Source organism: Ursus maritimus (genome assembly GCF_017311325.1).
Source record: "Ursus maritimus isolate PB19 chromosome X unlocalized genomic scaffold, ASM1731132v1 scaffold_X1, whole genome shotgun sequence".
Classification (NCBI taxonomy): Eukaryota; Metazoa; Chordata; class Mammalia; order Carnivora; family Ursidae; genus Ursus; species Ursus maritimus.
The window spans coordinates 123,713,020-123,734,291 of NW_024423319.1; the positions used below are offsets into that span (position 1 = coordinate 123,713,020).

General features: G+C 49.8%; 1 protein-coding gene and 2 long non-coding RNA genes across 7 annotated transcripts in view; 1 reads left to right on the top strand and 2 right to left on the bottom strand.

The window, feature by feature from the left end:
• Positions 1–9,619: 9,619 nt before the first annotated feature.
• CD99 (CD99 molecule (Xg blood group)) overlaps positions 9,620–21,272 on the bottom strand; it is a 35,147-nt gene continuing 23,494 nt past the window's right edge. For 2 of the 5 annotated variants that reach the window (XM_040634974.1, XM_040634994.1), the window contains exons 6-10: positions 20,682–20,726; positions 19,280–19,333; positions 18,255–18,368; positions 11,611–11,667; positions 9,620–10,173 (exon numbers count right to left, since the gene is read on the bottom strand). In XM_040634974.1, coding sequence (XP_040490908.1) covers positions 10,148–10,173; positions 11,611–11,667; positions 18,255–18,368; positions 19,280–19,333; positions 20,682–20,726 — 296 coding nt within the window. In that variant the 3' untranslated portion in view covers positions 9,620–10,147. Of the gene's footprint in view, positions 10,174–11,610; positions 11,668–12,060; positions 14,768–18,254; positions 18,369–19,279; positions 19,334–20,681; positions 20,727–21,272 lie in introns of those variants that run through there. The other 3 variants (XM_040634981.1, XM_040635002.1, XM_040634986.1) reach the window with 2 other exon arrangements.
• LOC121103755 lies at positions 14,915–17,825 on the bottom strand. The gene is made up of 2 exons (XR_005835985.1): positions 17,749–17,825; positions 14,915–17,102 (listed from the first exon to the last, which is right to left on the bottom strand). It is a non-coding gene; the product is annotated as an uncharacterized LOC121103755 (long non-coding RNA).
• Positions 18,326–20,150, top strand: LOC121103753. Its single transcript, XR_005835984.1, has 2 exons — positions 18,326–18,465; positions 19,237–20,150. It is a non-coding gene; the product is annotated as an uncharacterized LOC121103753 (long non-coding RNA).

Genomic DNA, 21,272 nt, shown 5'->3' on the forward strand with positions numbered 1-21,272 from the left:
AGACTGCCGGCGTGCTGCTTCAGGTCAGTTCACATCTGTTCTGAGCCAGGCCCACGCTGGGTGCCGGGGTTGAAAAACGAGTCGTTGTTTACAAAGAGGAGGGGACCCCGAAAGTTAAACCAGACGATGGCAGTGTGACCTTGCATAACTCAGGGGCGCACACCGAGGTCTTGGGCAGGAGGGGGATACCTGGCAGAGTCTGAACTCAGCCGGGTGTCGGAAAGACCTTCTGGAGAGGGTTGTAGCCTCGAGATGATTTTAAAAGCTGAGTAGGAAGGACGCAAGATGGGAAGGACAGAGCGTTCGGGCAAGTTGTGGGGTAAAGGCACTCAGTAGGAAACAGGAAGCCCAGGGCCACTGTGGGGAACAACTCTAGGGGGCGCTGTGTACATGGCCAACTGTTACAGACTAAAGGTTTGGTCCCCCCAGATTCATACACTGCAGCCCTGTCTTCCAATGGGATGGAGTTGGAGGTGGGCCCTTTGGGACTGATTACGTTGAGATCAGGTCATGATGGTGGACACCATGATGGGATTCATGTCCTTATAAGAAGAGATAGAGACCTCATAGCTCTCTCCGTCCACCACGTGAGGACACAGAGAGAACATGATGTCTACACCCCAAGGAGAGAGGCCTCGGGAGGAACCAGTCTTGGCTCCGCCTGGATCTCACACTCCAGCCTCAGCCCGGCCTGGATCTCAGACTCCCAGCCTCCAGGATAGTGAGAAATAAGTGTCTATTGTTTGAGCCGTCCCATCCTTGGTATCTTGTCATACCAGCCCAAGCGGACAACCATGCCAACTAGGACGAATGATCGAGAGGTGAACAGTAGCCATTATTTGCCTCTTTCCGTATCGACCTAGAGTGTGACTTAGCTCATGTCCATGTGACAGCATCTGATAGAGAATTCATGAGATTCTGTACAACCTGGAGATGATACTTTCTCTGCTAAGCCATTCCTTGTCCATGTAGGTTTGGGGGTGTGGCATTCAGATATCAATGGTGTTGCACTGTTGACACTGGGACCTGACATTCATTGCTTTGTGGGCCATCAGAATAGAGAATGCATTTGCCCCCATATTTATGGACTTTGTCAGACTCGACGTTTATGGATAGCGCACATTCCAAATTATGTTGAAAGCAGCCCAAGTTCCATTGTCTATTGTGTCTCATTTTGTCCCGTAGCAAAGGGAGGTAATGACCATGTGAAATGGAAACGCAGGACCTATTGAAAGTTATCTTATGGCTGTTCCTTCCTTCCCCCCAAAAATCAGGACCATGAAACATCTGAGTTGGGCCTTCAAGCGCAAGTACAAATCTGATGAAGGGAAAGGGAAGGGAGAACATTCTGGGCAAGCAAATCTGGAGGTGTGGACCTCTGTGCTCTTGAGTTTGGTCTTGATAATAAGGTCTGTGCTGGGTCCCTTGAGGATTAAAATGACGACCGGCCAGGTCTTGACTTTGCTAGTCCTGAATGCTATTTAAAGATCTCGGTTCTGCAGGCAGAGGGGACCACACTGCACTTGTGATCAGGGGAGGATGGAGATGGGGACCTCATGGGAAGAGAAGCCCACTAGTGGCCAGGAGATGAGTTACAGATGGGGCTGAATTTGACACAAGGAGGTCACAAAAGACATGGCTGTCATGCTGGGGGAGGTGACATCAGCAGAGGTGGGCAAACTTAATGGTCATGGGGGGCAGCGGGTTTCAAGCATTCTTTGGAGAGAGAACCAATGGAAACATGGCTCCCATATTCAATCACATATGGACCTTCAAAATACTCTTCTATGGATCTGGAGAAATTTCAGTCACTAGCATATGGCAGAGCTAGGATTCAAAACCAGGCAGCCTGGGGGCACCTGGGTGGCTCGGTCAGTTAAGCGTCTGACTCTTGATTTTGGCTCAGGTCATGCTCTCAGGGTCATCAGATTGAGCCCGGCGTGGGGCTTCCTTCTTCACTGGGAGTATACTAGAGAATCTTCTCTCCCTCTACACTTCCACCTGCTCATGCACTCTCTCCTCCCTCTCAAATAAATAAATCTTTAAAAAGCATGGCAACCTGAGTCCAAGGCTTGTCCGTGCTTAACCTGTCCTGATGATGGCTGGCCCAAAGCACGCGTTCAAAAATCACCCGTTAAGTTACACTGAGGGGAATTCGGATGAAGGTGGCTGGTGAAGGGAATGGAGGTGACCATCCAGCCATCCGTCTTTGGTCCAGAGTGGGTCGGGTTGACCCCCAAATGAGGGAGCAAAGTCAAGAGTGACATTCAGTGCTTGCCATCAGGAGAGAACTCTTGCTCAAGATGGCTTGGCTTTTCGGTAAGGAGGGCGTCTGTTTCCCTGGTTTCATGAGTATTCTTCACATCTCAAAGACTCAAGTCTGTCACCCACCAACTATTTGGCAATTCCCTGCTCGGTGTCAAGCCCAGAGGTGGGATGTGACGCTGAGCTTACTCAAAAGATACCCTGCTCTCGGGAGATGCACAAATCCGTTTTTGGCTGAATTGTGTCTCTTCAAAAAGATGTGTTATGGTCCTAATGGCCAGGAACTCAAAATGGGACCTTATTTGGGAAGAGGTTCATTGCAAATGTAATTAATTAAGATGATCCAGGTGGGTTCAGAGACAGAGGAGGAGATACAGACACAGAGGAGAAGCCACGTGAAGACAGAGGCAGAGAAGGGAGGGACGCGACCACCAGCCAGGGACGCCTGGGGCTCCAGAAGCTGGAATAGGCAGGAAGGACCCTCCCTACAGCCTCCTGAGGGAGCACAGCCCTGCCCCGCCTGGATCTCAGCAGCCCCACCCCGCCTGGATCTCAGACATCTGGTCTCCAGAGCTGGGAGGAGATGAATCTCTGTGGTTTAAGCCACCTGATTGGTGATTCTTTGTCACAGTAGGAATGGGACATTCACAGATGTTCCTTTCTTTGAAAGAAAAGAACAAAAAAGTACTAAGCATTAGCATTTTTCTTCTAGCTCAGAAATAACCCCCCAAGCCCTCACATGCTATGCATCAGGGAACCATCACCACTGCCACGATGTCAATGCCACATCATGTCAATCAGCACCGTTGCACGGAACGACACATGGACCTCTTCTGTGTTGAGGGGTTGTTTTTCTTTCTTTCCCCCTCCTTCCATCACCACTTGGATTCGGACGCAACGTCATAATTCCGAGAAAGGGTTGGAGCCGGACCGAATGCATTTCCAAAGTGCCCATCAGTCCTTCCTGACACGCTGACCCACGTGAAACACGCAGGCACTCACCTTAAGAGCAATTTTCGGGACACAGAGCCCAGCTTTTTCGTGGCCACCCCAAGCTGGAGAAGGCATGGGAGAAAAAAGCGGGGCTAGGGCTCCAGATAAATACCGCCATCAGTCGCTGTCATTACCACTGGAGAGGCTCTCAGTTGTCGGGAAGAGGGTCTGAGATGTTATTTGCAGTAATTACCTGCTCTGCCCCCTCTGGGACCCACGGTGCCATCCAGGATGGAAACCGAGGGCCGGAGCTTTCAAGCTCCATCTAACTTTGCAAAATTTCCCCTTTTGTCTCTCTCTCTTTTTTTTTTTACCTCGTTCCCCACAAAAGGCATATGGATCAGTGCACATCATGGATGTTGGAAGCATTTTATGGAAGCACCAAATTCTTTACATCTTGTGTTGGGAATCTGTCTGCAGAAGACATAAATATAGCCGGGTGGCAAATCCCCCCCCCATTTCCCCAGAATTTATTAGGTTTACTCTGTAAGGCTCTGTGATTGTGTCTCTCTTATCCACACACACAGACGTTGACTGACCCTTGTTGGCTGCCTGCCTCCGTGTGCCGGGGAAAAATACAAACTCACCATCTCCAAAAGGCTTTGAACCCATCTGAGAAACGGCATTCGTGCACAAGAAAGAAAAAAAAAGTAATAAATCCTGGTGGTGAAAGTTGTTTCTATAGCACCCTCCCCCACCCCCAAAAGCTGGATTTAGGCTAAACAGATGTGAAAGGGGAAATGAATCCTGACTTTTTTTTCGGCACCTAGAAACGTGTCCTTTGAGTGTCTGCTGTTCGGTTCAGCTTCTCTCCACGGAGCATTGTTATAAAGCGACGTTAGATACTCAGATCCGATTGGGGTGCACGCAGGTGTTTCTTTCTAAAGAAACCTGCATTTGCAACCCCAGACTCTCCGTGGGACAGTCAAGAGCAGCACGTGACGCGTTCGGAAAGACATTTTCTCCCCGTTTCCGCGATGACGAAAAGGAACGGAGGTCTGGCACACACACGTACACACCGCGATGTGGATAAACTTTCAAGAGTGTACGTTCAGGGGGCGCCTGGGTGGCACAGTCGTTAAGCGTCTGCCTTCGGCTCAGGGCGTGATCCCGGCGCTCTGGGATCGAGCCCCACATCAGGCTCCTCTGCTGGGAGCCTGCTTCTTCCTCTCCCACTCCCCCTGCCTGTGTTCCCTCTCTCACTGGCTGTCTCTCTCTCTGTCTGTAAAATAAAGAAATAAAATCTTTAAAAAAAAAAAAAAAAGAGTGTACGTTCAGGGGCAGAAAACAGACACCGAAGGCCACGTCGTGGGTGAGTGAGTCCGTGTCCACCAACTGTCCAGAACGCAGCTGGGTGGTTGCCCCGGGGTATGCAATCGAATCGTGGCCCCCTTACCTCTCCCCCAAAATCCTACGTTGCAGTCGTCACTGGTCGTCCTGCAGAACACGACCTTTGTTGCACATCGGGTGGGTGTAAATGGAATTGCTTAGGATGGGGTCACCCTGGAGTCAGGTGGGACAGGACCATATGCATATGTTTCTGCTTATGTCGTTGGCCGTCTGCAGCAGACGACAGGCCCCAACGACCCCCATCCTAACCTGCTGAGGCAGGGGGGCTCCCACGTGCATGAAGGGGTGTCCACAGCCTCCCTCGACCCCATACGGTTGCATATAAAGATAAAAAGGTGCACAGAATATAAAACACCTGTTTCAATTGCCCCAGGTTAACTAGGAGAGAGCAAGGGATGCAGGGCTCAGGTGACGTGCCGACAGCCAGTAAAGAAAGCACAGGGAGGCAGAGAAGCCCACAGCTGTCTGGGGGGGACGCCGACCTCCAGAATGGGACCTCCGACCACGTTGCTCCTGCCTGCAGGTAATCATCCAGGATGCAGGGCACAGATGCCACGTTAGTTCCCAGGACCAGAGGGGGAGGGAGCCCATGCATTTGCTACCCCTGCAACCTGCCACGTGCCCGGGAAGGTGGGTATGACAACAGAAGGGGATGGGCAGAACAGGAAAGGAGCAGCCAGCCCCCGGAAAGCCGGCTTGAGCAAACCGGGCTGTATGCAGCAGTCATGTCTGGCCATACGTGGGCGTCCTCTGAGCAGCAGAGCGGTGCATGCCGATTCCCTCGTCAGGCACTCGTGGCCGGAGATGCTAGCAATGAACCGGGCACGGCCGAGCTCAGAAGTCCCTGCAGGTGCCGTAAAGCGGCGGACTCATAGCGGACCCGGGCATCATGCCCAACGCAAGCAAGACAGAGTTTCGAGCATTTCGCGTGAAGTCAGACAGCTCTCAGCAACTGTGTGCCCTACGGAGCCCGAGAGCCACTGTGTCCGTCTTTGCAAGCCACGCACACGGGCTCTGCGGAAACCACTCCATTTGGCCATTACAGGTGGGAGGCAGCCACGAGCAATCCGAAAACAGTAGGTCCGTGCGTCCATCACACGCGATCAATGGACACGAGATTTCGAATGCCACATTATCACGTGTCACAAAATACGCCTGTTCTTACGAGATTTTAAAACCGCCTAGAGTTGGGGGGCCTGGGGGGCTCCGTCAGTGAACTGTCTGCCTTCAGCTCAGGTTATGATCTCGGGGTCCCAGGATCGAGACCCGCGTCGGGCTCCCTGCTCGGCGGGGTGTCTGCTTCTCTCTCTCTGCCTGCCCGCCCCCCGCTCGTGCTCTCTGTCTCTCAAATAAATTAATTAACAAAATCTTTCTAAGACATAAATTAAAAATAACAAAACGACATAGAACGTTCGCATCGTCTAAAGCCGGGAGACCGGTAAGCACGTCCAAGAAAGCAGAGAACACAAAAATATCACGAGGTCATTAAAAAAACAAAACAAAAAACTCTGAAAATCCTTGAGTTGACGAGCAAGAAAAAACACCGGGAAATGGAGACTCTCTGGAAAATAGGAATCGGAATGATCTGGGTCTACCCTTGAGCTCCGATGAAAAGCCGGAGCCTGGAATATTTATGATATTCAATACGAAACGTTGAGAAATCATGGAAATTAGCGTTCGATTCAAGGTGCGTCTGCATGGACGGCAGGTAAACCCAAAGAACGCCAGTGACAGGGGTCACAAGCGCAAACCGCAGAAATGGCGAAGCTTATCATCCAACCGAAGTCATAGGGATGAAGGGTTCCCCGTGGACCCAGAGAATATGGAACAATTAGGAGGAACTTCTGTGTTCAAATTTATGCGGAGGTGTTTTGAACGCTCAGGAAACGTGGATGATTTTCCAATGAAAAAGTGGAAATAAAGCTTTTTTTTTTTTTAATTTAAATCTCTGTTTCCCTAAGAGAGGAACGAAAGACAGGAATCAATTATCCCGTCTACACACACACACACACACACACACACACACACACCAGGCTCAGGTGGCTGCAGCCAAACCAATTTCTCAGGATGAAAAGGAGAACGTCCATCAGAATCTGCAGAAATTATGCAGACACAGAACACTGAGCGAGGTCACTCTCGGGTACGGACACAAAAGCCCTACCCCAAGTGACCAGCCCACCACCAACGAAGACCCAGGTCAAGGACAAGAGGATGCTTCTGCATGGAATCGTATCGAATCCATCATATTAGCAGAATAAACTGGAAAACCCTACGACCATCCCCACAGACTCTGCAGAGGCACTTAATTCGATACCCACTCCTGACGAAAGCTCTAAAGAGGGATATTCTGGTTTTTTTGACATCAAGAGGGATATTCTTCCATGATTACACATATATATGGAATATTGGGTACACGGTTTGGGAATAATGGCATGATACCCTACGCAGAGGGTGGAGGGGGGAAACCGCATAACAGAATCTCTTCCTCCTTCCTATACAAACATGCATTTCTAGGGGATCGAGTATTTTAATGTAAAATAACCCACATTAACGTGTTGGAACAGAGTTTGAGGTTTTGCAGGGTTTTTTTTGTTTTTTGTTTTTTTACAGATTTTATTTTTGAGTAAATGTCCACATCCAACATGGGACTTGAACTCACAACTCTGAGATCAAGAGTCTCGTGCTCCACCAACTAAACCACCTATTTGCCCCCGATGTTTAAAAGAAAAAAAAAATGTTAGTAAGGTTGATGTTTTTCTAAGTCTAACAGCCTGCCCAGAAACCATTAAGTAATTTCACTACATAAAAATGATAACAATGAAAGGAGAAAACATCACTTCAGTTAAAAGGCTAAAAATAAAGTGAAAAAAGTTTTTGGCTACCTATTTCAGGGTCAGAAACCAGCACTGTCTTTAATATGTAAAGAGTTCCCACAGATCACTAACAATAGGAACAAAGACACATGTAAAAATGGGCAAAGGGTGCGTTCAAATGGCTCCCCCACAAAGGGAGCACACATGGATTTTCCACACGCACATTCTCCATCCCACCTGTGTTGAGACAAATGCAATGTAAACCATTGATTTGATACCATGTTTTCAACGGGTTGGCAAAGTCCATCATGTTTGCAGAGCTATTTGAGGACAGCTGAGACATCACGGGGAGCACCATGAATTTGCACAACCTTCTTGGAGGACGGTTAGGGAGTGCCCATCAACAATTACACACACACACACACACACACACACACACACACATCGTAACAAAGCTGACCTCAGACAATAAATACATTATGACCCAGGTTTAAACCCTCCAACTGTGTTTCCGTCTCCCGCCAGCCTACATAAATTTTCTTTCTTTTTTTTTTAAGGATTTTTAAAAAAGATTTTATTTACTTATTTGTCACAGAGAGAGAGGGAGCACAAGCAGGGGGAGAAGCAGAAGCCGAGGGAGAAGCAATCTCCCCGCTGAGCAGGGAGCCTGACGCAGGACTCGATCCCAGGACCCCGGGATCACGACCTGAGCCGAAGGCAGACGCTTCACCGACTGAGCCACCCGGGCGTCCCTCTACATAAATTTTCTAATCCTGATTTCAAAAACGTGACACTATGACGTCTTCATACAAAAGCTGAGAAATAATTAAACAAAGTCATTTTCGTCAAGAAGGAAGAGTATGCTTTCAGTTCATTTCAAGTTGTTAGGAAACACAGCAGTAGCTCCTCTGCCATAAAGCAGTTTTGCCCCAAAGTTAAAGCAAGCTCTCACACCAAAGCAGTTAAGACACTTTGTAAAGACATGACAGTCAACAAATTTCCACAAAAAACCGACATGGAGGAAGAGGGTAGTGTCTGAATGCAGGGCGATATCTGATGGAAGGGGGTATCTGAAATGAAAAGGAGTATCTGATTCAGGCGAGTAGCTGAACTGCAGAGGAGTATTTGATTCTGAGGAGTATCTGAAATGAAAAGGAGTATCTTATTCAGAGGAGTAGTTGAACTGCAGAGGAGTATCTGATTCTGGGGAGTATCTGAAATGCAAGGGAGTATCCGATTCAGGGGAGCAGCTGAACTGCAGAGGAGTATCTGATGCAGGGAAGTATCTGAATGCAAGGGAGTATCTCAATATAGAGAAGTATCTAATGCAGGGGAGTATCTGAATATAGACAAGTATGTAATACAAGGGAGTACCCTCATGTACAGGAGTATCTGATGCAGGGGAGTATGTGAATGCAAGGGAGTATCTCAATATAAAGAAGTGTCTAATGCAGGGGTGTATCTGAATATAGAGAAGTATATAATATAGGGGAGTACCTGAATGTACAGGAGTATCTGATGCAGGGGAGTATGTGAATGCAAGGGAGTATCTCAGTATAGAGAAGTGTCTAATGCAGGGGTGTATCTGAATATAGAGAAGTATGTAATACAGGGGAGTACCTGAATGTACAGGAGTATCTGAATGCAAGGGAGTATCTAAATGCAAGGGAGTATCTCAATATAGAGAAGTGTCTAATGCAGGGGAGTATCTGAATACAGAGAAGTATGTAATACAGGGGAGTACCCTCATGTACAGGAGTATCTGATGCAGGCGAGTATGTGAATGCAAGGGAGTATCTCAATATAGAGAAGTGTCTAATGCAGGGGAGTATCTGAATATAGAGAAGTATGTAATACAGAGGATTATTTGAATGTACAGAAGTATCTGGTGCAGGGGAGTATCTGAATGCAAGGGAGTATCTGAATGCAAGGGAGTATCTGGATGCAGGGGAGTATCTGGATACAGAGAAGTATGCAACACAGGGGAGTATCTGAATGCTGAGAAGTCCTTGTCCCCGATGTACCAAGGCCAGTGGAGGCAAGTAGGCAGAGAAAGAAAAATCCCGAAAATGCAGAGATACACTTGGGTTGAGCGTTTGTCTCAGAGCCCCAGAAAAGAGACCACAGGGTCCATTCCACTACTTTCCACAGCCTTTCTTAAACGTTACCCCATGGTAAAACATTTAAGTAAAAAGTACTTGGTTTCTTATTTCTTTTTATTAGTCTGGTGTGAAAAAAAAAAAATCCTACTCAATGAAGGAAATTTTGAGGACACTAATGGAAGGCTTATCTCACTGTATCCGAGGGTCGTCGCCAGGGAAGGTTCGGTTTAATTCACACGTTAATGGGTCGACGGCCCAGAGTTCCGGGTGGGGGAACTTCAGTGGGGTCGGTGTTGGCACGACTTTGTGATGGACAATCGGCCTTTCACACCCCACGGGGAAACCCCTCACGGCCACGGGCAGGGTGAGCGCAATTCCCCTCTGGGTGCAAGACGCGGCGTTAGTATCCCTCGTCTACCCAGCATGGTGCAAACGGGCACAACGCATCTCAAGGTCAAAACAAAGAGTCTCATTTTGAGCAGAGGCGTGGGCAGGATGGGGCTGGATCCCGGCTTGGAGGTCGCTGCCCTGGTGCATGTGTTTTTCGGGAAGACACGGAAGGTGAGTCTTGTCTTCCTCCCGGGAACGTCGTTGCAGGAAGCTGCAAAAATTGCAGCCAAGCTGCTATTTTTCCAGAAGACTCCACTGAACTGGCAAGGACAAACAGACAAAGAAAGACGTCACAAGGCGTTCCCAGCTCCCCCCAAAACCCGCACGTCACGGTCTGGTTCTTAAAAATTTCAGACGCAGGTGACTCCCTTGCTATGGAAGATAAACGAGCACGAAACGCATCGTCCACAGAAAGCAAAAACCAACTCTACTGCTCGGGGCGGGGGGGGTGGCGGGGAATTCAACAAATTTCAGAGTACGATCAACTCTAGCTAGAAAAAGAAAAATACATACTCTAGGAAAAACAAATAAGAGAAGGCATTTTCTCCTAGAAAAACAAAAACAAAAATAAAACCCAGAAAAATGCACTCCAGGAAAAATAGGAAAAAGAATACAGAAAGCATTATTTTCCCTAGAAAAAAAGTACATATTCTAGGAAAAATAGGAACAAGAAATAGGAGAAGGCATTTTCTCCTAGAAAAACAAAAACAAAAATAAAACCCAGAAAAACGTACTCCAAGAAAAATAGGAAAAAGAATATAGAAGGCATTTTTTTCCTAGGGAAAAAAGTACATACTCCAGGAAAAGAAGGAAAAAGAAATAGGAGAAGGCATTTTCTCCTAGAAAAAAAAACCCCAAAACTCCAGGAAAAATAGGAATGAAACACAGAAGGCATATTTTCCTAGGAAAAAAAAAAATACCCAGGAAAAGTAGGGGAAAAAAATCCGAGCAGGCATTTTCTTCTAGTGACTTTTCTAACGCAGCCCAAAATGTCCGTGATCCCCCAAATCTCACCAGACGTAATTTCCATAATCCGGTTCCGTGGTTTTTATTGCTTTAAAGTGATTTGGGGTTAAGATTTTGCTCACCGACTCATTTACGGATTAGAGGTCTCTTGTGCATTTTGGGCGCCTAAACACGCTAGCTCGTTTTACACACGTGTCCCCAATCTGAGGCAACAGCGAGACACACCCGTCCTCAAAGTGTCTATTTTTAGAATTCCGAGGACGTTACAATTTCATGAAACATTTCTGTCAATTCCATACGCGTCCCATTCAGCACAGGCTGCCTCTCTCTGGGCAAACAGGTAGCGGTCCCCATGGCACCTCGTCGAGTCTTGCTATTAATTTTTTTTTTAATAGCAGACGATTCCCCTCATTTAAAAAAACCCACCTTCTCCACGTGGTCGGAAGGACGTGGCACAAGGAACCACAAGATCACGATACAAAGTTGTGTCTCGGGAGAGATGCATTTCACCGTTCGCCGCACACCCGCCGCCTGACCGCCCGGCCAGCTCAGTGTGCACGCGGGGGGTGCCGCTGGGAACGTACGGCCATTGACACGGAAAGAGGGACAAAAGTGGGTGTCGTTGGAAGCCTCAAGCCCTGGAGGGTTTATACGGCGTCCCCTGGACACGTCCCGTGGGAGGGACCTCATGCAGAGACATACATGGTGAGGGCCGGCGGCCCGTGGCTCACCTGTTTGGTCCGCGCTCGTGCTTTCCTGGTTCTTGGGGCTGGGCTCACCCTGGTCGGCTGAAAGGAAGCACAAAAGATTCCCCAAGGGGGTGAATACACAGAAGGCCCCCTAAGGTCACCGGCAAGCGGAATCTGCCCATCCTCCACCCTACCCGCCAAAATCAACGGGACCTGGAGGGATGGAGACAGAGACGCCCCCCCTACCCATCCTGCCCCAGGGCAACTCCGTGCACAGGGAATCGAAGGCTGAGGGGGTCTCGCGGGGTCCCATCAGCTTGATTTCGGGTTTTCTTGTTCTCGGTCAATTAAAATATTTTTGGGGGAAATCTCTATTTGGAAATGTGAGCACTATGCATCAGAGCAGACATGACCACGGCCCCCGCCGCCCCCACTCGCCCCCCTCCCGAGATACACGGCACACGTGGATGGAATTCAAGACAAGCGAGAGAGTCACAGGCAAAAGAGGTTTATTTCTTGACGATGTTGGTGTCTCAGGAGCGCCGGCCACAAAGGGGCCCCAGAGAACCACATCGAGACTGTGCACAGAGCTCGAAAGTTTATACAGAGTGCATTGCCAGGGCGAGAATACCGTCCCACGAGAACACGCCACGCGCATTCTGCTGCAGGTCACGGACGAACGGGTCCCGATGCAAGGAAGCCCAGCATCGGTCGCCCTGTCCCCCCAGCCCCAAACGCAGACCCCTGCCGGAGACCCAGAGTTGCAAGAGAACCGTCACCGCTCAAATGTCGCGTCTTCTGCAGGAAGGGGGCAGGTGGCTGTCGTGGGCGCATACGGGTTTTCGAGCAGATTGCAGCTGGACAGCTTATCCGGCCACACATAAGAGCAAAGTGCAACACAGCCACTTGGCGCAAGGAAGCATCGTCACGGCCACAGCCGTGTGGGGACAACACGCAGAAGGGCATCTTCCCTGCTGATGCTTTTTGACGTTACCGTCACACACTGCCGGCTTTTGGAGAACCTTCCAAAGGCAACGATGTCACGGCTGCACTTTGGACGAAGCAAGACCCCTGAATCTGCATGCACGGGGAGCACAGTGGACGCTGCATGGCCCAGGATAGGTGTCTGTCCTCTGGGGAACAGGACCCCAGAATCCCCATGCAAGGGGAGCAGAGTGGACGCTGCATGGCCCAGGATAGGTGTCTGTCCTCTGGGGAACAGGACCCCAGAATCCCCATGCAAGGGGAGCAGAGTGGACGCTGCATGGCCCAGGATAGGTGTTTGTCCTCTGGGGAGCAGGACCCCAGAATCCCCACGCACGGGGAGCAGAGTGGACGCTGCATGGCCCAGGATAGGTGTTTGTCCTCTGGGGAGCAGGACCCCAGAATCTGCATGCATGGGGAGCACAGTGGACGCTGCATGGCCCAGGACAGGTGTCTGTCCTCTGGGGAGCAGGACACAACCCCTGCTCCCCAGAATCCGCATGCACGGGGCATGCAGCACGAACACCAGCACCGTTGGTGCTGGCTGGCTGTGATTCCGACGGGGCTTTGTCCCCCGGCCGCTTCTCCCAGATCCTGCTGGCAACGTGTTTTGCGGGAGTTGCACACAGCCCTTGGCGGAGGCTGACACTTCAAAGGGAGGCCAAGCTTTGTGCGCACCAGGGACCCAACAGCCAGATTCCCCATCTCCCAAAGCGGCCTATGCGAGCCCCAGAGACACCATGCACCTGTGCCCCATCGTGCCACAGACCCCTCAGGGGACACCGTGTTCCACAGGACGCACCCTGACTCCCATCCACTTTGCCCTGCCTTCGAAACAGAAAAGGCCACGCACAGCACATCCCAAAATAAACAAAAGCAAGGCATATGCTTTTCGTCTGCACTAGGGACTGCTTGTCGCTGGTAGAACCGTCATGGAAATGGCAGCTTTAGCAGGTGTCCGTGCCTGGGGACTATTTACGTACACACACAACATGCATTTGGAGCCAGGACCACAGCCCTGGGGGACCACTGACCAGCAGTGCCTGACTTTAGGCTACACCGAGGACTTGCTTTTTGGGGGCACAGACACACTGGACTCAAACCCACCCCTTTGCTAACTGGGGAACAAGCTTCATTATTTATAAGAACCGAGAAACCTGCAGGGACCTCCTCCAACAGGCCAGGTGGGGGCCAAGGTGACCACGGAGGGGGGCCAGACCCATGAGAAAAGCATTTAGAGCGCCCACGACAGCTCCCCTCCCCATTAACCACCAATGCTAACTAACCCCACAACCCACCCGCGACCCAGCCCTCACATCACCACCACCCCGCCGCCCCACCCCCGGGGCCGGACATCCCGCGGCAGCTCGGCACGAGGTCCAAATGAGAAGAGCGATTTTTACGCTCAAGGAAAGGAGATGCCCGGACGTGCACAGGGGGAGGAAACATCCCCGGATGATTTCACGTTTGCGGGAAGATCCAGGATGTGCGGATTCTCGAGTGTTGGCGAGGACCACCCCGTGCTCCACGGACTTTAAAATGCTAAGATCGTGAGATTTTCATTTTTCCTAAATAAGTGGGTGTTTTTTCCTTTCCCACCTGGAGAAGTGGGTCAAGTGGGACATACACCTATTTTTTAAAAATGTAACACTGGTCAGAGAGACAGCTAGGACCGGCTTCGTGGGACTTGGGGTGGGCAACCCATCAAAGAACTACAGAAGGGGGGAAATCGGACGTGGAAAATGGCACTGCGAGGCAAAACCATACGACCAGGTGGGCTTTGCCTCGGGACCCTCCGTCCAGCCCAATTCACCGGCAAACATGAACCTGACAGACGGTCGTGAACGGGATGAATGAATACAAGCGCCCCCCACTCCCCCCACCTGCTACCCCTCCCACCGTGATTTCTTCCCCTCGGATTTCAGTTTACAAGAAAATATTTGCATTCCTCTCCATGTCCTGAAGCTTCCCGCCCGTTAATACGATATAATAGTATGAGCTTCCGTGCATGTACAAGCGGGTGGGTAGGGGGGTGGGGGAAACACAGAATCTGGTCTGGGAGGCATGCCATCACCATGGCAACTGACTAGCCATAGGGAGCAGGGCACATGCCGGGCTTGGCTTTAGACTTTGCGTCTCTAGCGGACACGGATCGCACAGGGGCAGCTCCAGGCGCGCGCACGGTTTCCCGCTCGTCCCTACATCCTCGGCTCATCTGAAACGAAAGGTCGAGAAATGAGCACAAACAACAAAACCACGCAAAAACCAAAAAGGTACGGTTCGGAGACAGGTGCAGGCACGTCCGAGTGACAAAGACACTCATCGCGCTCAAGAGTAGACCAGGATTTTTTTTTTTTTTTTAAGCGATGCTTAAAGCCCAAGGTGCAATGGGAGGCGTGGCTCAGAGACCGAAGCAAAATCAAGGAGGAGAGGGAGGTGGAGGAGGGAGGACGAAAGCAGGGAGGGAGGGAAGGACAAGGGACACGCCAGCCGCTCAGCCCAGCAACGCCTCAAGCATCTGCTGGAAACGGCAGGCGGACACGCGTGTGAGCACACGAATCAGTCACCACGCCCATGGAAGGACAGCCTCGTGCATACCAAGTGACAGCCGCCCGAAGCTGCACTCTGTGCCAGCAGGTCACCTTCCATGCCATTTGCCGCTCAAACCCGTCCCTTGAAGCCAGCACAGCAAACCACGAAAATACACACCGGCCACGAGCCCACGCCCGAAACGGCTCTTACAAGACCAGCATGAGCCGTGTGCAAGAAAACCACATTAAACTCATCCAAACACGTCCCGATCTCCAGCAATGGAAAGGACCGATCTACCAAATTTCGTTGGCCACGGATACTGTTCCGCATCTCAGCTCAAAATATGACACTAAAAAGCACCTGCGTAAGACTAACCTTCATGCCCAACTCAACACACCCTACAACAGTCAACACAATGACAAGATCCTGGGAAAAACCACCCTCTACAAAAACAGCCACGCTTGTAGCGCAATGGTTTTCCCCCCAAAAAATGGTCTCTTCAAGCGCTGGGACGCGCTGTGGCCACATGCTTCTTAGGAAACGTCCAAGCTCACAACTACACGTGGATATGTGCTTCTTTACACCACCGCCCCTACAAGAAAACCCATAAGCGGTAATGCACAGACTCCCCAAACGTTCTAGGATGTTCATGAACCCAATGCCTGGACCCAACGCATCAATTCTATGTCTGTTCATGAAAATGCGTCATGGAGGGGCGCCTGGGTGGCACAGCGGTTAAGCGTCTGCCTTCGGCTCAGGGCGTGATCCCGGCGTTATGGGATCGAGCCCCACATCAGGCTCTTCCGCTATGAGCCTGCTTCTTCCTCTCCTACTCCCCCTGCTTGTGTTCCCTCTCTCGCTGGCTGTCTCTATCTCTGTCGAATAAATAAATAAAATCTTAAAAAAAAAAAAAAAGAAAATGCGTCATGGAGACAAACACGGAGTTCACCTGCCAATGCAGGTCGAAAACACCAAAATGTCTCTTCACAGACTCGGAAGAGATACTCACTCTCCTGTGTTAGCGTCCTGGGGTTTAGAGAAAAAGAGCACCTAATTTTCTTTGACTTAGCACTGGGCATTTTATGGCCCCAGACAAAGGCACGTCGTGACTAAAATCGAAACCACCAGCTTCCTTCCCTTGTTGGCTTTTTTTTTTTTTTTTTTACATTTTCTTTGTGCATCTACACCAGCAAAGAGCATAAACCCCATAAAAACCAGAAAGCAAATCCAGATTGTGAAGTCGCCCCCAGTGTCCTCTTGGCTCATGCAGAATGAAGAACTGTACGAAATTCTGGATAAATGAATTTAGCTGGCTGCTCAGAGCATACGTTGAGTCCCAGGCTGCCCTCAGCCCACTCTTCAGGAAGGATGCTGTTATTTTTGAAATTGGTGACTTCAACAGTTCCTACCTGGGGAACTTTCTGTTTTCTACCCCTTTAGGAACGTAATGTTTCAAAGAAAGACCAAGACCCAGGAATGGCGTTCAGGGGGATGGAGACCACTGGTTTTCCAAGTTCATGAAACCATTCCAAGTACGAGACAATGTCAAGTCCACTAAGGTTCTTGGGTCCTTCCCCAAATCCCTGTGCCTCGGCATACGAATGTCCAATCGGCATCATAGCATCCAAGGGGGCCATATATCCCAAACACACGGTGACAGAAATGCTTTGCAACTCCAGAATCCGACTGGATTGGAAATCCAAATTGGATTCGAAAGTCACCTACAGATTTTCAGAAAATCGTTGTGCCCGGGCTTCCCAAGCATCCTTCCTTAGCGGGCATGCCTTCCTCCTCTCCTGGCTGGACGTCATGCTCTGAGCTCAGCGTGTCTTCAGAGCGGGGGGCAGAAATGAAGTCCATTTGGGCACGTCCTTGACCTCGGTCATCTCTCCATTTGGGCACGTCCTTGACCTCAGTCATCTGTCCATTTGGGTGTGTCCTTGACCTTGGTCATCTGTGCATTTGGACGTGCTGGATGGTCAACATTCAGGCAACTGAGCACAGTTTCCTGAGCGCCCCTGATGGAAGGCGTCTGGTCACATATGGGAAATAGATATAATCAGGCACCCTTCCCCTTCACTGCAAAAAGAAGGATGCCAAACAGCAGCTTATGTTATATCTCTAAACCCACAAGCTGTTTGAGACTTTTAATTTTGGGCTCCAAACAGAATCTGTGAATCTAAAAATCTAGAATGATGGGAGATTAAGGGCAGAGTCCCTCCCTATAGTCAAATTTTGTATCACCATCTATTCAAATCTTTTGTGAATTTCCCTACAGTCCTCAGTCGGTGGTCCTTGAGGATGGAGGTCAACGGCTAAGTGTGAATCTGGTCTTGAAACCACAGGTAGGTTGAGAAGTTCAGACATCATGAGGCTCCATCCACAGACCACGGGACCCCTAAAGACACATCAGAGTCCCACCCCCATGTTCATCTTGCAAGAGAGAAGCCAAGACTTAGAGCAACCCAGAGACGCATGAACATGAGTTATGTTCAAAAGACAATTTACGGACATCAGGGAAAATCCTATGTAATTCAAAGACTCTTGCCTAGGCAGTCCCCAAACACCCAAAACGATGGAGTTCCAATCCCTATGTGGGCAGGCATGACATCCTCCACATTCGCCTGTAAATTTTATATCCCACCCAAGAACCCTCCCGAGCACCTGTTGGTATGAGGTGGTACCAGAAAGGGCATCAGCCACCCTGTGTTTTGAGTTTAATTCCCTTGGTTGGAGAAAACAATATGGCGGCTCCCTCAGCCATCGCTCTTGTCCTAAAGGTTATGAGGATGACAGCAATTTTAAATAGGATGAATAAACATTTCCAAGAGCTAATATTTCTTCAACCAACCTGTCAAGACTTACACACACAGCCCTATAGATCCTCACAAAAGTCCTATGGTGTGCAGACGATCATTTCCCCCCTTTAGAGACAGAAAACCCAAAGACGGGGGTGGTTAGTGACTTGCAAACTTTGCACAACTCCACATGGGCAGTGCTGGAATGGAAGCTACAAAGTCCGATCCCACTATTCCAGCGATCTCTTGAACAATCAGCCACCTCACACGTGTCTCATGCCAACGGGACTTCCGGGTTGTTTTAGCTTTGAGAAAGCACAGCTTTCAAGTTAGTAGGGCACGAAGGACAGGAAGCGGCCGCAAACACTTTACCGTTTTCTTTGAAGCACAACTTTTTCTTCTGGTAGGCGATGAAGCTGGAGATGGCTCCGGCCACGGCCACCACGACGGCCCCGATGATGCCAGGGACTACCCCAGGGGAGTCAGCTGAGGGAAGAAGCACACGGCACCGTGACTGGGAACACTCGTGGAGATCAGACCACGCCCAGGACATGTGGCTGGAGGCGCTGCCCACAGGAACAAGGTGGGATTGAGCGTTAAGACACAGGGCCCCAGGGTGACCGTGGAGGAAACCCCACTCTAGAACCTTGCCCAACTCCAAACGCCGCCTCCAATCCATTTGCATGACACAAAGGACTGCTCCCCAAAAGTCCCACCTGGAATTGGAATTCATGTGACTACACATACCGCTTCCAATGCAAAACGGGTTTCCGGTGGACGACACACCCTCCCTCCTCCCATCCCTATGGCCAGTGCAGGGGTCCTAACAGTTGGAGGTCTTCGTCTGTCCTTGCACACGGGCACTCCTAGTTCTTGGGATCTGAGACTCAGGTGTGGACTTGTACCCCCAGCTTTCCTGTTCCCAGTCCTGGGGCCTAGGACTGAACCACACCAGTGCCCCTCCTGGGCCTCCAGCTCGCCGTCAACAGATCACAGGAATTCCCAGCCTCCGTAACCATGTGGGACAATTCCTTATAATCAATCTCTTTCTGGATATCTACACCTACATGTATATCTAGATAGATCCCAATGGTTCTGTTTCTAGGGGGGACCCCAGGGAATGTAGACGGTATTCCTTCCTACAGTGGGAAGATGAATGAACTTAACCTGTGGGCCCCATCAGTACCCCGTTGCTGAGTCTATTCAAGAACATCAACCAGCTACTTGAGCAGGGTGCTTGGGACACCCACAGCGCAAAGTACCGCACTTTGATGCTTTGCGCCATCAGCTTTAGGATGACACAGCGAACACGACACGTTTGGTCTTGACCGCTGCATTCCATTTCTCTCAACAGTGCACGTAAGAAACCCAAGATGTCAGAAACCATGTGTACATACCCTGCTCCCCTCCATCAGGCTTTTGGCCTCCTCCACCGCCACCACCACCGCCTCCTACAGGGGAGAAACAGGCTTGCAGACAAGTTGCATTGGGAAGATTTTTGGTAAAGAAAATCTCATCCCAAAGATCAACTCCTGGGACCTTGAGCTGTGAAGGAACTCACAGAGTCCTTTCCCTTTGTTGAGTCCTTGCTTTGCCCATTGTATCATCGGACTTGCTCCCATTTACCTGACACCCAGGCTCAGCTCCTGACTCAAAGCTCCCCTCCCATGGTGGGCTGGCTGCAGCAGAGCCAGTAAGTCCTGGGTGCCTCATGGATTCTGACCCCTCTTGCTGGGCTCGGGGAGAATCCCAGCCGGGGCTTTGGAGCCCGTCTGAGACCCGGCCCATGGCTACAGGGTGATCCAAGGCACATTCCTGTTGACTCCCAGGACATGTACCTGTGACCTTTGAATAACGCAAGATGATAAGGAGAGCCAAACCCCGGTACAGTCAAAAATCCACAAACAACTTCTGATTCCCCAAAAACTTAATTCCTTACTAATAGCCTACGGTTGAGTGGGACGCTTACTGATAACACAAATACTCGATAACACATATGTTGTACGTTCTATGTGTTATATACTGCACTCTTACGATAAAGAAAGCTAGGAAAAGAACACGTGATTAAGAAAATCATAAGAAAAAGAAAGAAAGAAAATCATCAGGGAGAGAAAATACATTTACAGGATTATACCGCATTTATTGAAATAAATGGACCCGGGCAGACCTAACTCGTGTTGTTTAAGGGTCAACGGTGAGTGCATATTACGATGAACTACCCGTAACTATAACAAATCAATATTAATATATTCAACTACTATGAACACATGTATTATTATATTTATTGTATACTTATATTTTTACTTATTTATACAAGACGTGTTATAGCTAAGTACTGCTTTGGACCCTACTCTAAAACATAAGATTTTAAAGAGAGAGGTAGAAAATCGGCTTTTCTAGTTGTAACTCTACCAACAAGGGTCCCATGACTTCATTCTCAGGGCTTTCATTTCTACGTTCAATAATAGAACACACATCATTGGTAACACCCAACAGTCACCGAAAAAACCAGGTGATTGGGAAATTCAGGAGATGTCTGAGAAATGCCCAGTCTGCTGGCCTCGAGCCCCATGCATATGGCGGGGAGCTCCCCGACCCATTAACCCAGCTCCCAGGGACCAGCCTCTGTGCGGCAGGCCCGACAGTCTACGTCTTTGATGCATCTACAAATGGAGGAGATGGGAAGAGATCTCCAAGCAGCCGACTGTGATTTCGCCGAGGGCTAGGACTGTAGACCCTGGTGTCGTTGTGTGCAGCAGGTGGGTGATAGGGGGAAAAGAGAAGAAGTAGTAAGAATACCTCCATCTGCAGCCCCGTCGATGAGATCGGAATCTGAAAACCCACCTAGGAGACAAAAACACAGTGTCAGCTCCCATATTGGGACTGTCGGGAGGGTCTCGATGTCTTGGAATGAAGGAAAACACCATCAGACTCAAAAGCAGATCTGGGGCAGGCAGGGGCAATCCAACAAGGGCTCTCCTTTATCGGAGAACCCCTTCAAATATGCAATGACAATTGAATTCCCAATTCTGTTTTTCTAAGATTAGTCTCACCAAACATTCTGCTGGGAAATCTGAAAAAGACACCAAAAGAAATGGAAAGCATACACCAACCTTTTGGATGAATGTAAATTGGTCGGGTATAGATTCAACCCACGAACGGCCCTAAGTTTTCACTCTCCCCATTACGCGTGGCACGTTCTGCTCACTTCTCGACTCTGCACCCGGCCACGAGACGTACTTTGGACAACGGTAAGTTGGCAAAATGGGAGCCAGGTCAATATTTTAAGATAGTCTCCGTTGGGGCTGATGCTCTTGCCCCTTGAAAGGGGCTCATCAAAGCTAGCGGCGGGGTGTGGGAGACACATAAGGGAACCCTTAGTCATCCCAG